The sequence below is a fragment of the Hippopotamus amphibius genome, chromosome 17, assembly GCF_030028045.1.
Source record: "Hippopotamus amphibius kiboko isolate mHipAmp2 chromosome 17, mHipAmp2.hap2, whole genome shotgun sequence".
Taxonomy (NCBI): domain Eukaryota; kingdom Metazoa; phylum Chordata; class Mammalia; order Artiodactyla; family Hippopotamidae; genus Hippopotamus; species Hippopotamus amphibius.
Window position 1 is genome coordinate 18,442,216 of NC_080202.1, and position 19,349 is coordinate 18,461,564.

The 19,349-nt window shown below is 39.1% G+C and overlaps 1 protein-coding gene across 3 annotated transcripts in view; it reads right to left on the reverse strand.

Moving 5' to 3' along the window:
- MYO1D (myosin ID) overlaps positions 1 to 19,349 on the reverse strand; it is a 324,249-nt gene that overhangs the window by 185,515 nt on the left and 119,385 nt on the right. For all 3 annotated transcript variants that reach the window (XM_057715027.1, XM_057715029.1, XM_057715028.1), the window contains exons 13-15: positions 18,314 to 18,388; positions 12,382 to 12,514; positions 1,178 to 1,344 (exon numbers count right to left, since the gene is read on the reverse strand). In XM_057715027.1, the coding sequence (XP_057571010.1) occupies positions 1,178 to 1,344; positions 12,382 to 12,514; positions 18,314 to 18,388 (375 nt within the window). The remainder of the gene's footprint in view (positions 1 to 1,177; positions 1,345 to 12,381; positions 12,515 to 18,313; positions 18,389 to 19,349) is intronic.

Sequence of the window (19,349 nt, forward strand, 5' to 3'; positions counted from 1 at the left end):
ACAACATTCAGCATGATCTGGCCTCTGTCCATCTCTCTGACCTCATCCCACACCACTGCCCTGTCACTCAGCATCCTCCAACCACACTGGACGATGTTTGGTACCTAAAATGCCACACCTGTTATCGCAAGTGAGACTTTTCTCCGCTGTTCCCTCTGCTCCACCTGCTCTTTTCTTTGACCTTTGTATGGCTGACTCCTTCCTGTCATTATTATCTCCTTAGAGACTCTTCTCACCAACCGATATTTTATGTATTTGTTTATTGAGATTTTCTGGAATCTGTAGTTTACAACATGGGAAATGTTCTATAAATATTTTAAAACAAACGAATGGATGGAATTTAAAACACTATTTTTATGATACCAGGTGTCAACTCTCATTATTGTTACTAACAGTAAATAACAATAGCAATAATACCTTACATTTACTGAGTGATTACTATATGCCAGGTACCATCCTAAGTGCTTTATATATATTTTCTCACTTCATCCCCCAGCAGCCCTACCAAGTAGTTACCATTATTATTCCCATTAAAAAAATTAATTAATTCCCCCCCATTTTATACATAGGAAACTGAGGCATGAAAAGGTTATATGATTCGCCCAAGGTCAAAAAGCTAAGAAGTGGCAAAGCCAGGATTCAATCAGGTAGACTAATTTCAGGGCCTCCATGATTAACTACTTAATATTTTGTTATTATCATAGTTAGTAATATCAGTAACAATAAGCAACATTAATTGAACATCTATTATGTGCCAGGTACCTAGTCTTTTCACTTTGGTTAATTTAATTCTTTTTACTTTAATTTAAAGCCTTATGAGGTAGTGTTACTATACTCATTTATAAATGCAGAAACAGAATCAAAGAAGTTAAATTTCTAGCTCAAGGTCATACAGCAAATGAGCAGCATAGCCAGGATTCCCACCCAGCTGTGACTCCAAATCCTTGTTTTTTGTCCTATGCTACATGCCCACATTTTCCCCATGAAGAATAAAAATTTTCCCCATGGTCCATAAACTGGCCTCAGGAAAGTCTTTCATAGCTGCAGTTTCCTCAACTCTTCTGTTCATTCAACAAACACTTAGATTGTCTGATAGGAGTTGATGCGTGGTTAAACATGAGCAGGACGCCATAATTCTCAGTGCACTAGCAGGTGTCCTTGTTTAGTCTATTCTCACCTGTGAAGAAACTTCTCGTAGGTCTGGCGGAAGGCAAACCCTGCCCGCCGCACCCTCACATTTTCCAGGAGTCCGAGATACTCTACTTGATGCCGGCAGCGTTCGTCGTCAAAGATCTGTGGGGATTTCTTGTCGTTGGGTTTGATGCAACGTACGTAATATGGTTCCTAAAGAAATAAGTGGGCAAATGGTAAGTTTCACTGGAGAAAAATCCCGGACTAAGGACGCTAACATGTAAACGGTGTTAACTGTGTCAGATTAAGCTCTGTGACTCTCCTTTCTCAGGCACAGACTTGCGAACAATTCTTCCTTTCCCTTCAATTTAAGGTTGGACGTTCTCAGGCATTCAGTTAAAATGTTCTATTATAATATTTTAGGATTCATCAGGAATAGTAGAAAAGGGATAAAACTAGGGTGTAAATAGTTGTGATGTGTAAATATCAAGTTTTTGTGCATTTACAGAAACATGGTTTAAAGTAACAGAAGGAGTAACAATAGAAAGAGGCAGAAGCTGTGGTAAAAATGCATTTTGATGAATAATATAAAACATTAGGCACGGCCCTGGTACATGACAAATGCTCCATTCAGCTGTGAATCATTTCAGTCCTTCACACTGGAATAGATTCTCTGGAATATCAGTGCTTTTAGGCGCCTAAAAAGAGCAAAAATGAATCTTCCCTAGAGAAAGATTACACAAACTTGGGCCTCCAATTATTTCTATAAACAGTTTTGCAAATATAATGTTTGGAACAAAATAAAAGTTAACCAGATATAAAAAGAGCCAAAATAACGTGAATTAGAAACAGCAAAACAACATACAAAATCAAAAGATACGTGGGGGTCCAGATGTTGGAGTTATCAGACAGAAATATTAAAACAACTATGCTTAGCATGTTCAAGGTGGCAAAAGACAATATTGAGACTTTTTTGGAGAACCAGAAACTACAAAAAAGAACCAAACCAAGTAGAAAATCTAGGACTTAAAAATACAATAACAGAAATGAAGAACTCAGTGGATCAGCAGAAGAGTAGATTAGAAATTGTTGAAGAAAAAAAATAGTGACCTAAAAGGAAGGTGAGAAGAATTTTCCCAGAATGGATCATGCAGAGACAAAAAGATGGAAAATAAGGAAGAGAGGTGAAGAGGCACAGAAGACACTGTGAGGTGGTCTAAGGAACTGGAGTCCTGAAGGAGAGGAGACAGAAGGAGCAGAAGCAATATTTGAAGAGCTAATAGCCAAGAACTTTGCAAAACTGATGAAAAACAATCAAGCTGTCACAAACTGAAGCAGTCCTACAAACTGCAAGCAAGGTTAAGAAAAAAATTTACACATAGGTACATCAGTAAAACTTCTGAAGACCAAAGAGCAGGCAGAAGAAAAAAAGGCTGAGTACCTAAAGAAGCAACAAACAGACTGACTTCTCAAAAGGAACTGTGGAATACAGAAGACAAATGAGTATTGCCTTTGAAATGCTGAAAGAACCGCCAGTGTAGAATCTTACACCCAGCAAAAATATCCTTCAAGAAGGAAAACAGCATAAGACAGTTACAGAATTTGTCAACATCAGGCCTCAAACATACAAGGATGAAGTTCAGGCAGAAGAAAAACAGTCCAAGAGGAAGCTCAGTGATATAGAAAGAGGAAAAAAGAAGTGATAAATGAATAAATCTAAACAGACACTGACTATTCCTAGTAGTAATGATGATGATGATGTCATCAGCTTACTGGCCTTATCTATATACAAATTTGTGTACATATATAAATAAAGTAATATTTATAAGTACATGACCAAAAGAGTACATAGTCGGGAGGAAGACAAATGGAATTAAGATGTTTTATGGACCCTGCACTGTCCAGGAAGGAGCACCAAATAATATTAGATTTTTATAATCAAGAATGATATTGTAATAACTTGAGTAACCACCAAAACAATATTATGATGTAAATCTTCCAAAATAACAAAGTGAATAAATGCAGTAATAAAAAATTATTGCAATACTTGGGGGTAGGGCGCGGTGTGAGGACAAGATGCCTCCTTAAGTTTAACTAAACGTTCTGACTCAAAAGACTCATAGCCCACACTTGGCAGGAGTCTACTCAGAAGGACAAGAACATGGTTTGCCAGCAGGCAGTGTCAAGGTCGTGCTGCAGCCCATACAGCACTTGGGCACAATGAGATGAGGTCTGTATCAGACAGATGTGGGAAGTGTCCTTGGTTTAAAAGCCTCATGCCCCACAGGGTTCAATATCTCTTACAACAACTCTAAAGACATAGCTTCCAGGGTCCTTGAAAGGGACATGCCTAATACATGAGTCATCACACTCAGGGAGCCAAAAGTATGTCATCCCCACCAGACATTTATCATTCTCCCAGTACAGGTGCAATTTACCAATAGGGGTAATTTTTATCTTAAGTGATGTTGCCTAGTAATACAGTTGATATCCCTCGTACTAGGTTAACAGAGCTAGAAATGTAACTGAGGTCATCAAGCAGAAGGAATAGAATTTTGTTTACCTTTTGCCCACAGTATTCAATCAAAAAGGTTAGGAAGCAAAGAAAAAGAAATATAGAAGAGACAAATAGAAAGCACCTGTGCAATGGTTGATTTAAACACAACATACGGTAGCTACATTAACAGTAAATGAACTAAATGACTTATTCAAAAGACAAAGATGGTCAGAATGGATAAAACACAAAACTAACTACATGCTATTTATGAGGGACAAACTTGAAACATAAGGATATGGAAAGGTTGACAATAAAAGGGTAGAAAAGGATAGGCCATGCAAATCCTGGCCAAAAGAAAAGCTGGTTTTAACTTTTTTATTCATGCAAAGCCGACTTGAAGGCAAAAAAGCAATACAGAAATAAACACATTTCATAGTGATAAATGACTCATACACTAGGAAGATATAATAGTTCTAACTTGAATAAGCTTAATAAATTCTCAAAATATTTAAAGCAAAAATGGAAGGTACAAGTAGACAACTTCAGAATCAAAGCAGGTTTTATCACACATTTCAGCACTGACAAAACAAAGTAATTAGTAAGAATGCAGAAACACTGGACAATAATAATATGACTAGCAAGCTTGACCTAATGGATGTGCATAGAATATTAAATGCAAATAATTTTAATACATCAACAAAACACATAAAGAAAACTTCACAAATTCCTAAGGACTGAAATCACACAGAGTCTATCCTCTGATCAACTGAGATTAAGCTGGAAATCAAGATCAAGAAGATAATTAGAAAATCTTAAATGATTGGAAATTAAGAAATATATTATATACTTCTAAATTACCCTTGGGTTGAAAGGAAAATTACAGTGTGAATTAGAAAATATTTTGAACTCAGTAATTTATGCAATCATGTGGGCAAAGCAATCTTAGTGTAAGGCATCATTTGAGTAGTATAAGTAACTTTACTAAACAGAAACCAGTTGAATGGAATTTCACCAGTATTGACTGATTACGCATAGGAAGCGGTAACACTGGAATAGACACTTCATGACCAGCTAAGGGGTGGGGGAATGCCCTTTCATCCTGGTTAGTAATATAAAAACCTTCCGATAAGGACTCTAATGGAAATACTTTCTCTAGATTTAATCAACATTCTGTTTCAATTTATAAATGCCGCCTCCTCTCTCCTTTATAAATATCTGGACTGACTCAACCTAAGAAATCCTAAATTTGACAAATTCTAAGTGTCTTATTAAGCTTAAATTCCAAAAGTTGATAGTGATCTTATTATTTTGCACTTTTAAAGCTGTTTCTCCCTATATTTTGTGTGAAAAACATCCTTTGCCAAAGTACACCAATGAGTATATGTATTAGCCAGAGACACTTGATTTAGATATATATCTATTGATATTGAATCTGTGTGGAACAGTATCAAAGAGAGTCAAAGGCAAATTCAAGTTCACTTAATTTACTAACCATCTGTTCAGAGTGCTTTATTAGGTATCAAGAGGTATATAAAATTAGTAGAAGTCATTCCTTAGATTCAAAAGACATAATCTAAGTGGCGATAAGACATGCATTTAAAAACACTGTGTGCTATAGTTAATAATACTATATTGTATATTTGAAAGTTCCTGAGAGTGAATCTTAAAAGCTCTCATCACAAGAAAAAAAAGTGTAACAGTATGGTGATGGATACTGATTAGACATATTGTGGTGATTATTTTGCAAAATATACAAATATCGAATCATTATGTTGTACACCTGAAACTGATACACTGTTGTATGTCAATTATATGTCAATAAAATAAATAATTTAAAAATTTTTAAGTTAAAAAAAAAACAAAACGACCACTGTGTGGACTCTGAGAAAAAGAAGAGTCAGGGACTTGCACTTCTGGTGATGGAGGACTAGGCAATTCGTATCAACCTTCCTGAGGAAGCCACTGGAACAAAAGTGCTACACAAAATACGGGGGGAGAGGAGGAATCATAAACGCATCAAGAGCTAATAACATAGCAAACATGAGAGTAAGACTCAAGTCCAGAGGGGGGAGGCCAGCCTTCAGGGATGCTTCTGTCTTCAAGGCAACTGCCTCTCTGGACTCACAGCCTTGTGGGGCTCGGGGGATGAAAGCTAGAGCCCGAGGCCTTGGATGTGGGGCTACACTTTGGTCTGGAATCCTCAAGAGCTAAACCTGGGAGTCAGAGGTGAACGGAAAACAGTCTGGCACGTCCAGGGATGGCAGGCAGCTCACTCACTGCTGAGCCACTAAAGGTCTGAAATTGGATTAAGGTGATTCCAGAATGTCAGAATTCGCCTGATATATCTTTTTAAATGTCAACTTTCAACTTCTCTGTTATGATTCGATGTCATTAATAAATGGCAATATATCTGTATTCTTTTTCTTTAATCTGATCTGACAACTTTTCCCCATTTACATTCACTGTAATTACTAATATATTTGGATTTATTTCTACCATCTTTATTTGTCCCAGCTTTCCTATGTTATTTTGTCTCCTCTTTCCTATGTTTTTTAGGACTAATGATTTTTCTCTCATTCTGGCTTCCCCCATCCCCAGCCACTAGTTTGGAAGTTATAAACTCATTTCTATTCTTTCAATGACTACACTAGAAAATTTTATATGTATTTATAACTCATGAGAGTTACAAGCTAACCAACACTTTTATCCTTTTCCTGAACAACCAAGGACCTCAAACACTTGAATTATAATCACCCGCCCTTCTGATTTATATGCTATTGTTGTCATGCTATTTAATTCTAACCTGTATTTTTAACCCAATAAAATATTATTTTACAAGTTAGTTTATTTATATGCATCCACGTATTTACCAATTTCTTTGCTCTTCATTTTGCACTTCAGACTTTCATTCAATAATCAGACATCTTTCTACCTGATATATACCCTTTAGAATTTTCTTTCGTGTGGTTCTTTTTTTCTTAATTTTATTGGCTGTGTTGGGTCTTTTTTGCTGTGTGCGAGCTTTCTTTACTTGCAGTGAGTGGAGGCTACTCTTCGTTGTGGTGTGCGGGCTTCTCATTGCCGTGGCTTCTCTTGTTGCAGAGCACGGGCTTTAGGCGTGTGGGCTTCAGTAGTTGCAGCACGTGGGCTCAACAGTTGTGGCTCATGGACTCTAAAGCGCAGCCTCAGTAGTTGTGGTGCACAGGCTTAGTTGTTCCATGGCATGTGGGATCTTCCTGGAGCAGGGATCGAACCCGTGTGCCCTGCATTGGCAGGCGGATTCTCAACCACTGTGCCACCTAGGAAGTCCCTCCTTTAGTGTGGTTCTAACTCTCTGTTTTTATTTTTTGGAAAGATTTTTTGCTGTGTCTCTGTTCTTGAAAAACAAATTCTCTCAATATAGAATTCTGGTTTAGTTATTTTTTCTTGCCCTGTTACTCCTTTGAAGCTAATCTGCTTTTAAGGTATTTTCTTTGTCTCTGATATTCTGGGGTTTCACTAGGTGCTTGGGAGCAGATTTCTTTTAATTTTTCCAGCTTGGGATACACTGGACTTCCTGACTCTGTACAATGGTGTCCTTCATCATTCTTGAAATTCTTTTTATTCCTCTTCAAATATTGCTCTGTCCATTCTCTCCTCTCCTTGTTTAACTCTGATTAGATGCACATTAGACCTTTTCATTTTATCTTCCATGCCTCTTAATGTGTCTTTTATAAGTTTCATTTCTTGATCTCTGTAAGTGGAATTCTGGAAAATTTTTTCAATTGTTTCTTTCATTTCCCGATTCTCTCTTTAGCTTTGTCTAAACTGATGTTAAACCTACCCACTGAGTTTTACATTTTAATTAGTTTTTATTTCTATCAATTGCTTAGTTACTTGCTCTCAATCACTAGTTGTCATATTTTTAGGCCTTTCCTTTCTTGAAACATATCAAACACTCTTATAGTCTGTTTCTGATAATCCAGCATAAAACATTTTCATGAGTCTGTTGTTCAGTCTGACTCTCCCTGTGTCCTGTCTTGCTTCTTTACATGTGCAGTGATCTTTTACTAAGAATTCCTTATTTCCCTTAGAACTCCAACTGTGAAAGTTCTTTAAGGTCTGATACAAGGTTGGTTCCTTACCTTGCTTCCAGCAGATGCCTGGGGGCAATACCAGACCTGGATGGACCACTTTAAATTGCTGACTTTAGTCTTTTCAGGCCACCCAGGTGGTGTGAATTTGGACTACAAATCTCATAAAAGCTGGTTTATAATTTAATTATAAATTCTCAAGGAATGTTCACCCACCCCACTTGGCTCAGTGCCAAGAACCAAGATGGGCTGTTTTCCTTTCAGATAATGAGGGATTATTTCTAGTTCACTCTAGAGGTAGCCCTTTGAGGAGGCAGCCCTCTGGAGACCCACCATTGTGTGTATGTCTGTGTTTATGTGTGTACATGTGTGTGAGTATGCACGTGGTTTGTAATTCCTTATTAGTCACCCTATTCTGGGCAGACCCTGGGCTTCCCTTCAAGGACCCAGCTTGGATACCTATACTCAAAGTCACCCACTTCAACAAATGCCCACAGGGTGAAAGCAGCTGTGGTGCTCTCATTATTTTCCCCTTCATTCAGTTACTTTCTGCCTTCACTTAGCACTTGGCCTGCATATTCCCTGCTTTCTTGTTACTTCATGACAGTATTCAGGAAGTGGTTTTTACAATTTACCTAATTTTTTGGTTGTTTTCAGTTGGTTTCAGGGAGTGCTTTGTTCACCCTGTTTCTGGAATGTGCATTACTCACATGTATTTTTAAAATCCTCATGTTTATGTTACTAGGTGAAACTCATCTCTAATTTCATTTTTTCATGTTAACCTTGTACTAAGGTAATATTAATCTCATAAAATGAACTGGGTAGTGGCCTTTCTTCTTCCCATCCTCCAAAACAGTTTATGTTTGATAGAAATTACTAGCTCCTTAAAGGATTTGCAAAACTAATCTGTAAAACTATCTGGGCCTGAAGTTGTTGGCAGTGCTGGGGGAGGGCAGACTTCTGATTAGTGACTCAGAATCTTTAAGGTTACTGATTTATTCAGGTTTTCTATTTCTTTTTGAGTTAATTTTGATAACCTTTTTCTCTGAAAACTAATTTTTCAAATTAATTGGCATATAGTTGTTCAAAATATTCTGATTCTTTTTAAAATCTCTGTAGTATATAAAGTTGTATACTTTTTTCATTCTTAATATTATTTTCTCTCTCTTTTTTTTAAGCCCTTTATTGGAATATAATTGCTTTACACTCTTGTACCAGCTTTTGAGGTACACCAAAGTGAATCAGCTGTATTTATACATATAGCCCCATATCCCCTCCCTCCCGCGACTCCCTCCTGCTCTCCCTGTCCTGGCCCTCTGAGGCATTACCCATCATCAAGTTGACCTCCCTTTGTTATACAGCAACTTCCCACTAGCTATCCATTTTACAGTTGGTAGTGTAACATCAGTTTTTTAAAAGTCTCTCTATTTGATTAATTTTTTGATCTATTACTTTTAGTTTTTGCTGTTTAAAAATTATTTTCTTTCTTCTTTCTTTAGATTTTCTTTGGATTTCCTTTCCTGGCTTCTTGAGTTGAACTTAACTCATTTACTTTCAATCTTCCTTTTTTTTTTTAAAATAAAGGCTTAACAAGTAGACCACTTTAGAAATATTCTACAAATTCTGATAACTTCTTTGCTGTACAGTTTCACATATTTTGTAATTTCCATTGTGATTTCCTCTTCAATCTGTGAGTTATTTAGAACACTTTTTTTCTTAAGTTCCCAAGTGCATTAAAAAAAACAACAACTTTTTTAATGCTGATTTTTATTTCACTTGCTGTGAGGATGGAAATGCATCTGTATATATATTTGCTAAAAGAGTTGAGACTTCCTTTGTGATCTAGCATGTGGTCAGTTCTTGTAAATGTTCCATGTATACTTGAAAGGAATATGTATTTCCTATCCCCTGGGTACAGAGATCTTTTGATCTATTAGATAAAGTTTAAATTTGGTTTTCAAAGCTTCTGCACTCTTACTACGGTTTTTGCTTGATCTATCAGTTTCTGGTAGAGTTGGTTTAAAATCTCCCTCTAGGATTGTGGACTTGTCAATTTTTCCTTTTACATTTTTCAGGTTCCTTTTTTGCTTTACAGAGTTCAAGTACCATCATGGCTGTGTTGTTAGGTAGCTAGTTCAAAATGTCTTTATTATTTTCATTTTATTATGATTAGTCTCTTTATCTGTATTAATATTTTTTCCCTTAAATTCTATGTTCTCTCACATTAATATTGCTTTCACCATTTTTGGGGGGGGGGGGCTTGATATAGCTTAATCCACCTTTTTGTTCTTAATCTTTATGCATAATGTCAACTAGGTAGCTCCTACAAACAACATGGCAAAACCTTGGTGGTATTGCAGGTTCAGTTCTAGACCACGGCAATAACATGAATACTGAAATAGGGTAAGTCACATGAATTTTCTGGTTTACCAGTGCATATAAAAGTTATGTTTATGTGATACTATAGTCTATTAATTGTGCAATAGCATTATGCCTAAAAAAAACAAGGTACTGCCTTAATTAAAAACACTTTATTGCTAAACAATGCTAAACATCACCTTAGCCTTCAGCGAGTCATAGATCATCAAAGATCCCTGGTCACAGATCACAGCAAATACAGCAATAATGAAAATGTTCAAAATATTGCAAGAATTATCAAACTGTGACACAGAGATACTAGTGAGAAAATGCTGCTGGGAAAATGGTGTTGATAAACTTACTTGTTGCAGGGTTGCCATAAACCTTCAAAGTGTAAATAATGCACTATCTGTGAACTGCAATAAAAGAAGGTATGCCTGTACCTGGATTTTCCACCTATCCAGTCTTTTTAGTCTATTTACCTTTATAATGAGTACCAAGTAATTAATTTCTTTCTATCATGTTAGTTTGTATTTTCTAAATGTAACATTTTCCCTTTGTTTCTCCCGTGCCCGCCTTCCTGCCTTCTACTGGAATCCGTAGGTTGTCTCTATTCTTCAGCTTGTCTCTTCTCCCTCCCTCATTCCCACACCTCTACAAACACACAGACTGGGGCGCTGTAGCAGAGACTGCCAGGCTAGCTGCCTACCTCATACACAGTAGTTTTTTTTAATACTTAACAGAATACTTACTTCTAGCTGGGTGCACTGCTGACCAGACTAAAAAGGCACTTCCCAGCTTCCCTGGCAACTAGGTACAGCAAAACGAGATGTAGCTAAAGCGCTATATGAGACTTTCAGGAAGTCTCTTTAAAAGGGAAGAGGCTCCAGCTGCCACCTTGGACCAGGAGGAAGGATGCCAAGCACTAGGATGGTGGGGCAGAAAGACAGAAGGAACTTGGGTCTCCACTAACCTCAGGGCTACTATACCAGTGCTGGGATATCTTCTTCTGTACTTCATTTACAGAGAGAGAAATAAATGTCTCTCTTGGTTAAGCCGCTAATTTGGGGAGGGGGGGTTTATTTGTTTAGCATCTGAACGCAATTCCCTATACAGAAATTATAGATGGTTCGAGAATTTTTATTTTAAAAAAATGCACATTTAAACTAGCAAATTTAGAAAACAAAAGTGACTTTTCTAGTGAATTAAATAAGTCGAATGGTTTATAAATAATATATTTATAATTAATGCATTGTGTAAAATACATTTTATAAAATTCTGTGTTCGACTCTGTTTCTCGTGTCCCATGCCTTCCTTCTAGGTTCACTTTCCTTCCTGCTGGATGAGGCAGGTTGAAGCTGATGTGCAGAGAGAAGCTGAGGGACCACAGAAGGGGTCCTATGGGTGTTCTAGTCTACAGCGCCGGTGTCCTTACCCCTCCCTGCCTTTCTGGAGGTGTGATTATACAAGTCAACACATTGTGCTTATTTCTCGTCACCTGAGGCCAAAGAATTTTGATGAAAAGAACACAAAGCTACTGAATAGGTGTGTTTTTGTGGCATTTGCCTGATTCATCCACAGTGCAGTAACCAAAAATAATATAGATTTAAGTTTTTAGAGAGGAAGTTGATGTAAAAAAAAAAAAAGATAAAAATGAAGAAGAAAAGCACCAGAAGAGAAAGATAAAAATGAAGGAACTAAAAATAACGAGTCCCAGAATGCTGCCTAATTTATCAAACTTGTCAACAGCAGCAGTTAAGAGTAGAAATCTGTTCTTTAAGGGGAAAGAAAAAAATCCCAGACTGAAGTTATCAAACAGTATTAGACTTCAAGGAACAATAAAAAGCAGAAATAACTGCCAATAATACATCTTTTATTAAACTGTTTAAAACAGCCTAAGGACAATACTTAAATACTAAACTTCCTCTTAAAACTCTATCTGGTCATTTTGTATTCAGATACAATATAAGGATGGCATAGTACAATTTATTTCAAGGTTTTTTTTTTAAGCCAGGCCTTGTCTTCTTTGTTTTGTTTTAAAGATCTCACTAAGACTTTCCTGTTAATGACCACAGTAGGATAAAAGGCCCAAATTCAAGAAGAGAATTTCATCTGGGATACAAACAACTGTTTCACCAAGCCACGTTAGAAAACAAACAAAACAGGATTAAGAATTCTATTATAACATTCACTTTAAATATATGTTCTTCAATTTGATGTACTATAATCACCTAAAAAGCAAACCACACATACATTCTTTAAAACATTTATCAAGAGGGAATCTATGAAGTGAAATGGATATTTAAAAAAGAAAGTAATTACCTTTGACGCGAGGTTGTCTACTAAAGCAATCATGGAATTCTTAAATAAGGTGGCGGCGGTCAGAGGTCTCTTGGTCACCTCTGTAATGCTCAGTTTGCCTTCGGGCCACATATTCTTCAGCACAGGATTTGAACTGAGAAGCACAGAAAGAGTGGTTTGAATGCTACATTCAAATAAGCTGAATACGAATTGCTAGGGAATCCTGCTGAACTGTATCCTGGGAGTCACAGTTGCACTGCAGACAGAACTCACAAGGCCTGACTGGAAAAATGACCCCGCCCAGAAAATTAGGCTGAGACTATAATGACGGATACCATACCACAGAATGAGAAGATGTGTTCGAACTAGACCACATTTGAACAATTCTTTAAATTTCTTTAAAGTGACCTCCATGTTATTATTATGCAGGATCCTCAAATGGTTTACATAGCTCTGACACCATATACCTAAAATAAAATGGTTTTGGTGGTTGATATAAGAGTGAGAACAAACCACTAGTAGGAAAACGATCCTCAATGGCATGGCAGAAATCATGAAAGAGAAAGCATCTTTTAATTGAAACAAATATTCATACTGCAGGTCACAAAAAGCCAGGTCTTTAAAAAAATACAGATAGGAATAGAAAATAAGCACTTTTCCACCGTCTTCTAGTAAATCCCTTTACTGCAGCTGAATTATGAACACATTTATAGGTCGCACTGGCAGTTACAATATTTTATTGATGTGACACTAAGACGGTTGCTCCAATCCTTAAACTGTACTTAAGGCCAGTTTTCAGGCTAAAAATGATACACTGTATTCCTCATTTGGCTCAGTGGAGATATTTTTATAAATATGTATGGTGGTCTCAGTTGTGATTTTCTTCCTGTTTCATTTTGGGTGCTTTTGATTTTTTAAAAAAACTTTTTATTAGAATCTAGGTGATTTACAATGTTGTGCTGGGATTGACATATACACACTACTCTATATAAAATAGATAACAAATAAGGACCTACAGTGTAGCACAGAGAACTCTACTCCATACTCTGTAATGACCTATATGGGAAAAAAATCTAAAAAAGAGTGGATATATGTATATATATATAACTGATTCACTTTGCTGTACACCTAAAACTAACACAACGTAGGGCGCTTTTGATTTTAAAGTAATTGGAACTTGAAGTGTTGCTTGCTTCCCGGAAACTTTTCTCTTGTCAGAATTTTTTTTTTTTTTTGATTGGGGGTTGAGAGTAGAAAAGACTTATTGAGCATGGATCTTTTTCTTCTGTGTTTACTGCTGCTATCATTTTGCCCACTTTTCTTTCCCTGGTGTAAAATTGAGAAAATTGAGTTGGTTCCCCAAACATAAACTTACCCCTAGTAAATTTCTGTACATAGAGGATCTAAATAATAGCAGCAAACTGCCAGAATGGATGACAAGGGTGAAGAAGATGAACGGTGAGGTGAAGACTGACTGGGTCCCTGAATGAAGGCAGAGAAATATTCCTAACTCTCGCTGTTGCCAGCAAGCTGTGCCAACGACCATCAAAAGTGGCTATAAAATAATGCATGATCTGTGGTTTACAGACCCAGTTTTATTAAGTTCTAGTCCTATTCCATAATTTTCCAATGATACATGTATCAATAAAAATGACCACATAAATGTATATTGCTTTTCCTCAACTTTTCCATTTCAATCTTCAGCAGAGAGAGAACTTGAGGCAATGGTTCTCAGGCTTTAGTGCCTGTAACACCTGGATGCCTTCTTCACATGTACGGAATAGAATTTCCAGAAACTAGAGCATGTGTACTTTGAGAATCCTGATACACGTCAAAGACAGAAAATCACTGGCTTTGTTTATGCAGTTTCTAACCCCAGTTCCACCTGTTGCCCTTTTGGTCTTGTTCAGACACTACTTTGTGAATGAAGGGAGGGTAGAATGGTGGAAAAGAAGGAAATAAGATGTTTATTATTATTATATTATTAAACAGTAGAGCTGATGCATCATGAATCAAAACAGACACATATGATCATTTTAAAGAGAAAGAACTTTCAGGCCAGTAAGTCAACATGGTTTGCAAACTTACTTAAAAGAACCTTTTCCTTAAAAGGGAAGCTTATTTATCCAGAAACTCAGTATGTGTAACAGGTAAGGTGGAACTCAGCTGGCTAACGAGAGAGTGGTAAAGAGCGGTCTGTGCACCTGGCATGCCACCTGCTCGCTCCGTGCCTCCTTCCCTTCTCTCTCTCTCTCTCTCTCTCTCTCTCTCTCTCACACACACACAAGCATGCGTACATGCAATGTATATACTCTATAGAACTAGAGAGCCAAGAATTACTCTTTAAATAGATATAAAGAAAGAAAGGATTGAAATTTGGGGAGGTCATTTAGCAATGGAAGTACCAAAAAGTGTCCAGAGGCAAAGGCAGTCCATCTAAACACCATCTAGGGGGATGGTTTTAACCAAAACAATTTCAAGACTTTCCATCCCACTGGCAAGGCCTTTCCTACTATGGAGATATACATACGACAAGTTGCAATGAACAGACTTTTAATGTTTTTATACCTTTGGCAAGACCATCTCTGTTGTGAAATGGATTCGTCTTAGCTTGATGCCCGTAATTGCTGGATTTATCTAGGTTCTGATTTCAGGCTTACCAAGCAACAAAGCATTCTATGGGTGATGTTTTTCACGGTCAGTTAATAAACTAGAGTTCTATTTGACTTCCCAGGCAGGTTTTCCAACAGGGAAGAAGAGCCTGTTATACCAATGCAAGTATTCCACACCATGAGATGGTTAGATTGTTCACTGGAAGTAAATCCATTCGCTGCTCTGCTTCTGCATTGCTTCCGTGAGCTGGGGGTTACACGAGTCCACCACTAGAAGCTGGACCTGTTCTCCATGAGCTGAACCTCTGGCCTGTGATAATTCACGAAGGTAATGAATGGCACCCTGTGCAGCCTCCTGGTTCGCAGCCTGGATGCCTTCCCAGGCAACACGCCCTGACTCTGCCACTGGCCGGCTGCAGCCATTTTTCCAATTTGACTTTTTGACATTTTCTACATACAGAGCAAGGCCAGATTCTTTGATTTCTCCCTCAAAATTTGGTGCGTCTTACATGATAAACCCGGCATTGATGCTCCTTTCTCAAAGTCTCTTCTCCCCACACCAGCTCTTACGTGGGTCCCCTCTCACATTCCCACGTCTCTGTGACCTTCTAGTGACGATGGCTCCAACTCTGCTATTGGAGGCTTCGTCCACACAGATGACCGACCTTCTAGCAGAACCTCCTGAAAGAACTGTTGAAACACACTGTCTCCACATTCTCATTTTCTGCACTCAGTCCGCTTCCGTCAGACATCTCTGTCTTCATGACTCTACTGAAGCCAGTGTTGCCAGGGTCCCACTGACCTTCGTGTTAGCAAATCCAGTGGTGAATGCTGGTCCTCACGCCACTCTGCTCTTGATAGTGTTTGACACAGTTTATCTTTTTCACTTGGCCCGGCCTCCCTCACACCAGATTCTCGGCTTTCTTCCTAACTCACAGGCACAGTCTCCGCTTCCTTTGCTAGTTCCTCCTTCCCTGCTTGACTCAAAATGGCGCAAGTGTCTCAGGGATTCATCTTTCAACCTCTTCTCTCTTTTATGATTTTATCGATGCTCACTCTAGACACTTTCACCCAGGACTATGGCTTTAAATACTATCAACAGACTGATGATCGTGATTTTATATCTCTAGTCCTGCCTTTACTCTGAGCTCTGGACGCACACAAACAATCGCCTCTTTGGCATTTTCGACTGGATGTCCAATACGCACCCCTGACAAAACATATCCGAAATGAAACTCTTGATCCCCCCCCCAAAATGAGTGCCTCCTCTTGTCTCCCCCCACAAAATTGAGCATCGCTTCCCTATTGCTAAGGCATCGTCTCTGACTTCTGTTTTTCTCCCATCACACATCCTATCCATCAGCAGATCTTATTAGCTCTACTTTCAAAATGTCACCTGCTTGGACCACTTTTCATCGTCTCTGTCACCACCATCCGCGTCTCAGCGTGGATCACTAAACTAGCCTCCTACCTGGTTCTCCCCGTGTCTACTCTTACCCTTTACAGTCTGTGTTTTACACAGCGGCTCCAGTGATTTCCTTAAGGCAGAGATGACATCATCCATGCCAATGGCTTCCTGTCATACTAGGCTCTCGGACTCTTCATGAGCCGGGCCCTGGGGACCTCTCTGCAGTCATTGCTGACCACTCTCCCCTCCCCTCACTGATTTTAGCCACACGGGCCTTCCTGCCATCTTCAACACACCCAAGCTCGTTCCCACCTTAGCGCCTTGGTGAACTAGCCGTTCTCTCTGCCCGAATGCTCTCCCTCCCCACCCCTTCCCCCAGCTACATTCATGGTTTTGCCCTCACTTCACTCAGGTCTCAGCTCAAATGACCCCTGTTTTAAGAAAGCCTTTTCTGACCACCCGTACCTGCAACACCTCCCCAGCCCTACCTGGTCTGTACCCTTCAATCTCTCACCTACTTTATTTTTCTTCACAGCACTTGCTATCACCTGAAAGTTTGTGGTTTTATTGTTTATTAAAAGCCGTCTCCACTAGAATAAAAGACCTCAGGAGTGCAGAGACTTTGCACCTCCAAAGCACAGAAGACCGTGTGGCTCAGAGGTGCCCCACACATCTTGGATGGCCTACTGACCAATGGGCTGAGGAGACTTAATACATGAGCGACAACACTGTAATCCAGAAGAAGCCGCAGGCTAGGAAGCTTCTCTTCTTCGTGGGCTTTCTTTCCAAAGTATCCGTACTGGATGTGACCTTGCTATCCTTTGCCTGATTTTATTTCTCCAAAGCCTTTTCACATTTTCTTGGATTGTGGGAAGATCCTGAACACTCAGGATCTATCACCACTGACACCAGAGCCACTCTGATATTAGAGTGGTCCCTTAGCTGGAGACACTACAAAGATACTACAGTGGGAAGCCCAGTATGTAACGCTTTCGGCTGGGCCAGAGGTTATCTGACACTCTCTCGTCACCACTGGCCTGGCGAGGGGTACAGAAGGGTGGCAGCAGTGGACGCAGAAACCGAGGCAACCCAAGGGAAACCAAGGAACATCACTTTAGTAACAGGGTCCCTGCCCTAAGTGTACAGATTTTATCATCATAAAGTAATGTACGAGGGTGAGTCAAAAATTATCCGTGCTCTGACTGTAGAATTTATTTTAATTCACTTTTAGCAAAGACAAATACATCATTTTTTGACATAATCTCCTTGCTTTTCAGTACAATACACTTTGTCCATCTGTCAAGAAGCTTTCCTATTCCCTCATTAAAAAAATGTTTTAGGCTGAGCTGTGAGCCACGAATGCACCACTGTCTTCACTTCTTCATCAGAAGTGAGTCTGCGTCCTTGCAGGACTGCTTTCAGGGGACCAAACAGGTGAAAGTCCAGTGGAGCAAGATGAGGACTATAGGCAGGATGTTTTAACACCTCAAAATGAAGTTTTTGCAGAGTGTCGACAGTGTGGGCAGAAGTGTGAAGACGTGCACACCCTCAGACCACAAAAAACAAATCACTGCACACTGCTCTTCTTTCGTGCAGATCACAAATGGGGCATCCATTTTTGCTCCCACCCCAGTTACAAATGAACTGATGTAACACGTTCACACCTGCACAGCAGTGACTGGGGAGACAGTAGCCTTGAATGGAAAGCGCTGATAAGACAGTGCGGCCAACAGAAGTTTTAATATAACTGGAGTGTGGATAATTTTTGACTCGCCCTTGTATTATTTCACTCATTAAGTATGATCAAGCAGGACTAGGAAAATTACCAGAAACTCTTAAAACTGTCACATAAAATAATCATGTGCATACGTATTATGTAATATACATGTCAAGGAGCTTAATAGAAAGACAATTAATAAAATTTGAAGCCTACCTGTTATACATGAGGCGCTTGAAATCTTGAAATAAAGTGTCTCTGTTTTTGTCAATAAAACCAATGACAGAATAGCTAGTTGGGGGGAAAAACATAGAAAACACATTATTCACCAAGCAAGAGCCACTTTTAAGCTTTTCTAGAAGTCTGCAAGCCTTTCCACTGTTAAATTATGCAATCAATCATCTGTAAAGCTGATATTGTCCACCCAGTTCTGGGTTAAAGAGTATCAAATTTACCTACTATACAGAGCAGAGGTTATTTTTATTCCTCAAAAGGGCAGCAAACATCAGTGCCATCAGTATGATCAAGATCCTCGTTCTCCGCTGGTTTGCCTCTTACCTCAAGACGACGGCTTTTAAAAAGATAGCTGTGTTTATCATCCAGCATTCCTAAGATAAAAGCAAAGTGGCAACGTACAGATCTAACAGTCTCACCCGTAGGGAGGTCAAATGACTTGCCTAAGGCTGGCTCACCGTGCTCAGGGCAGGAGAAAAGAATCCAAGCACGGCAAAGGATGGTAAGATCTGGATAAGCAGAAGGGAAAGAGGAAGGCAGATCACACCGGGAAGCAGATTCAGCGAAGGGGCGGAAGCAGGCACATGCGTGGAGTTCTCGAGAGGAAATGAGGAGGTCAGCTTTCATGCTTTGTAGGAAGGGACGTGAGTAACGTCTTGAAGGTCCAGCTAAAACTGCAGCTGGTGACAAAGGGAGGAACGGGGCCTGCTCTGCTGCAGTGACCGGCACGGATCTAGAGGGAGTAAACTGGGGGAGAACAGGAAGGGAGGATTCTGCATGATCAAGACAGGCTAAGAGGAGGCTGGATGAGCAGTGACTCTAGAGGCAGCTGCTCCTTACAGCTCTCCTTTCTTGCCTGACTGTATTTTCTTCCTTGACGATCACATCATTGTAGACAATTCTGAGATCTCTAACGCTGACCCCTCACCGATGTACCAGCCTTACATGTTTAATTCTGCAAGAAAGTTCTTCAGGCTGTGCTGCCCGTGGGCATACTTTAAGGCCACCAGGTACAAAA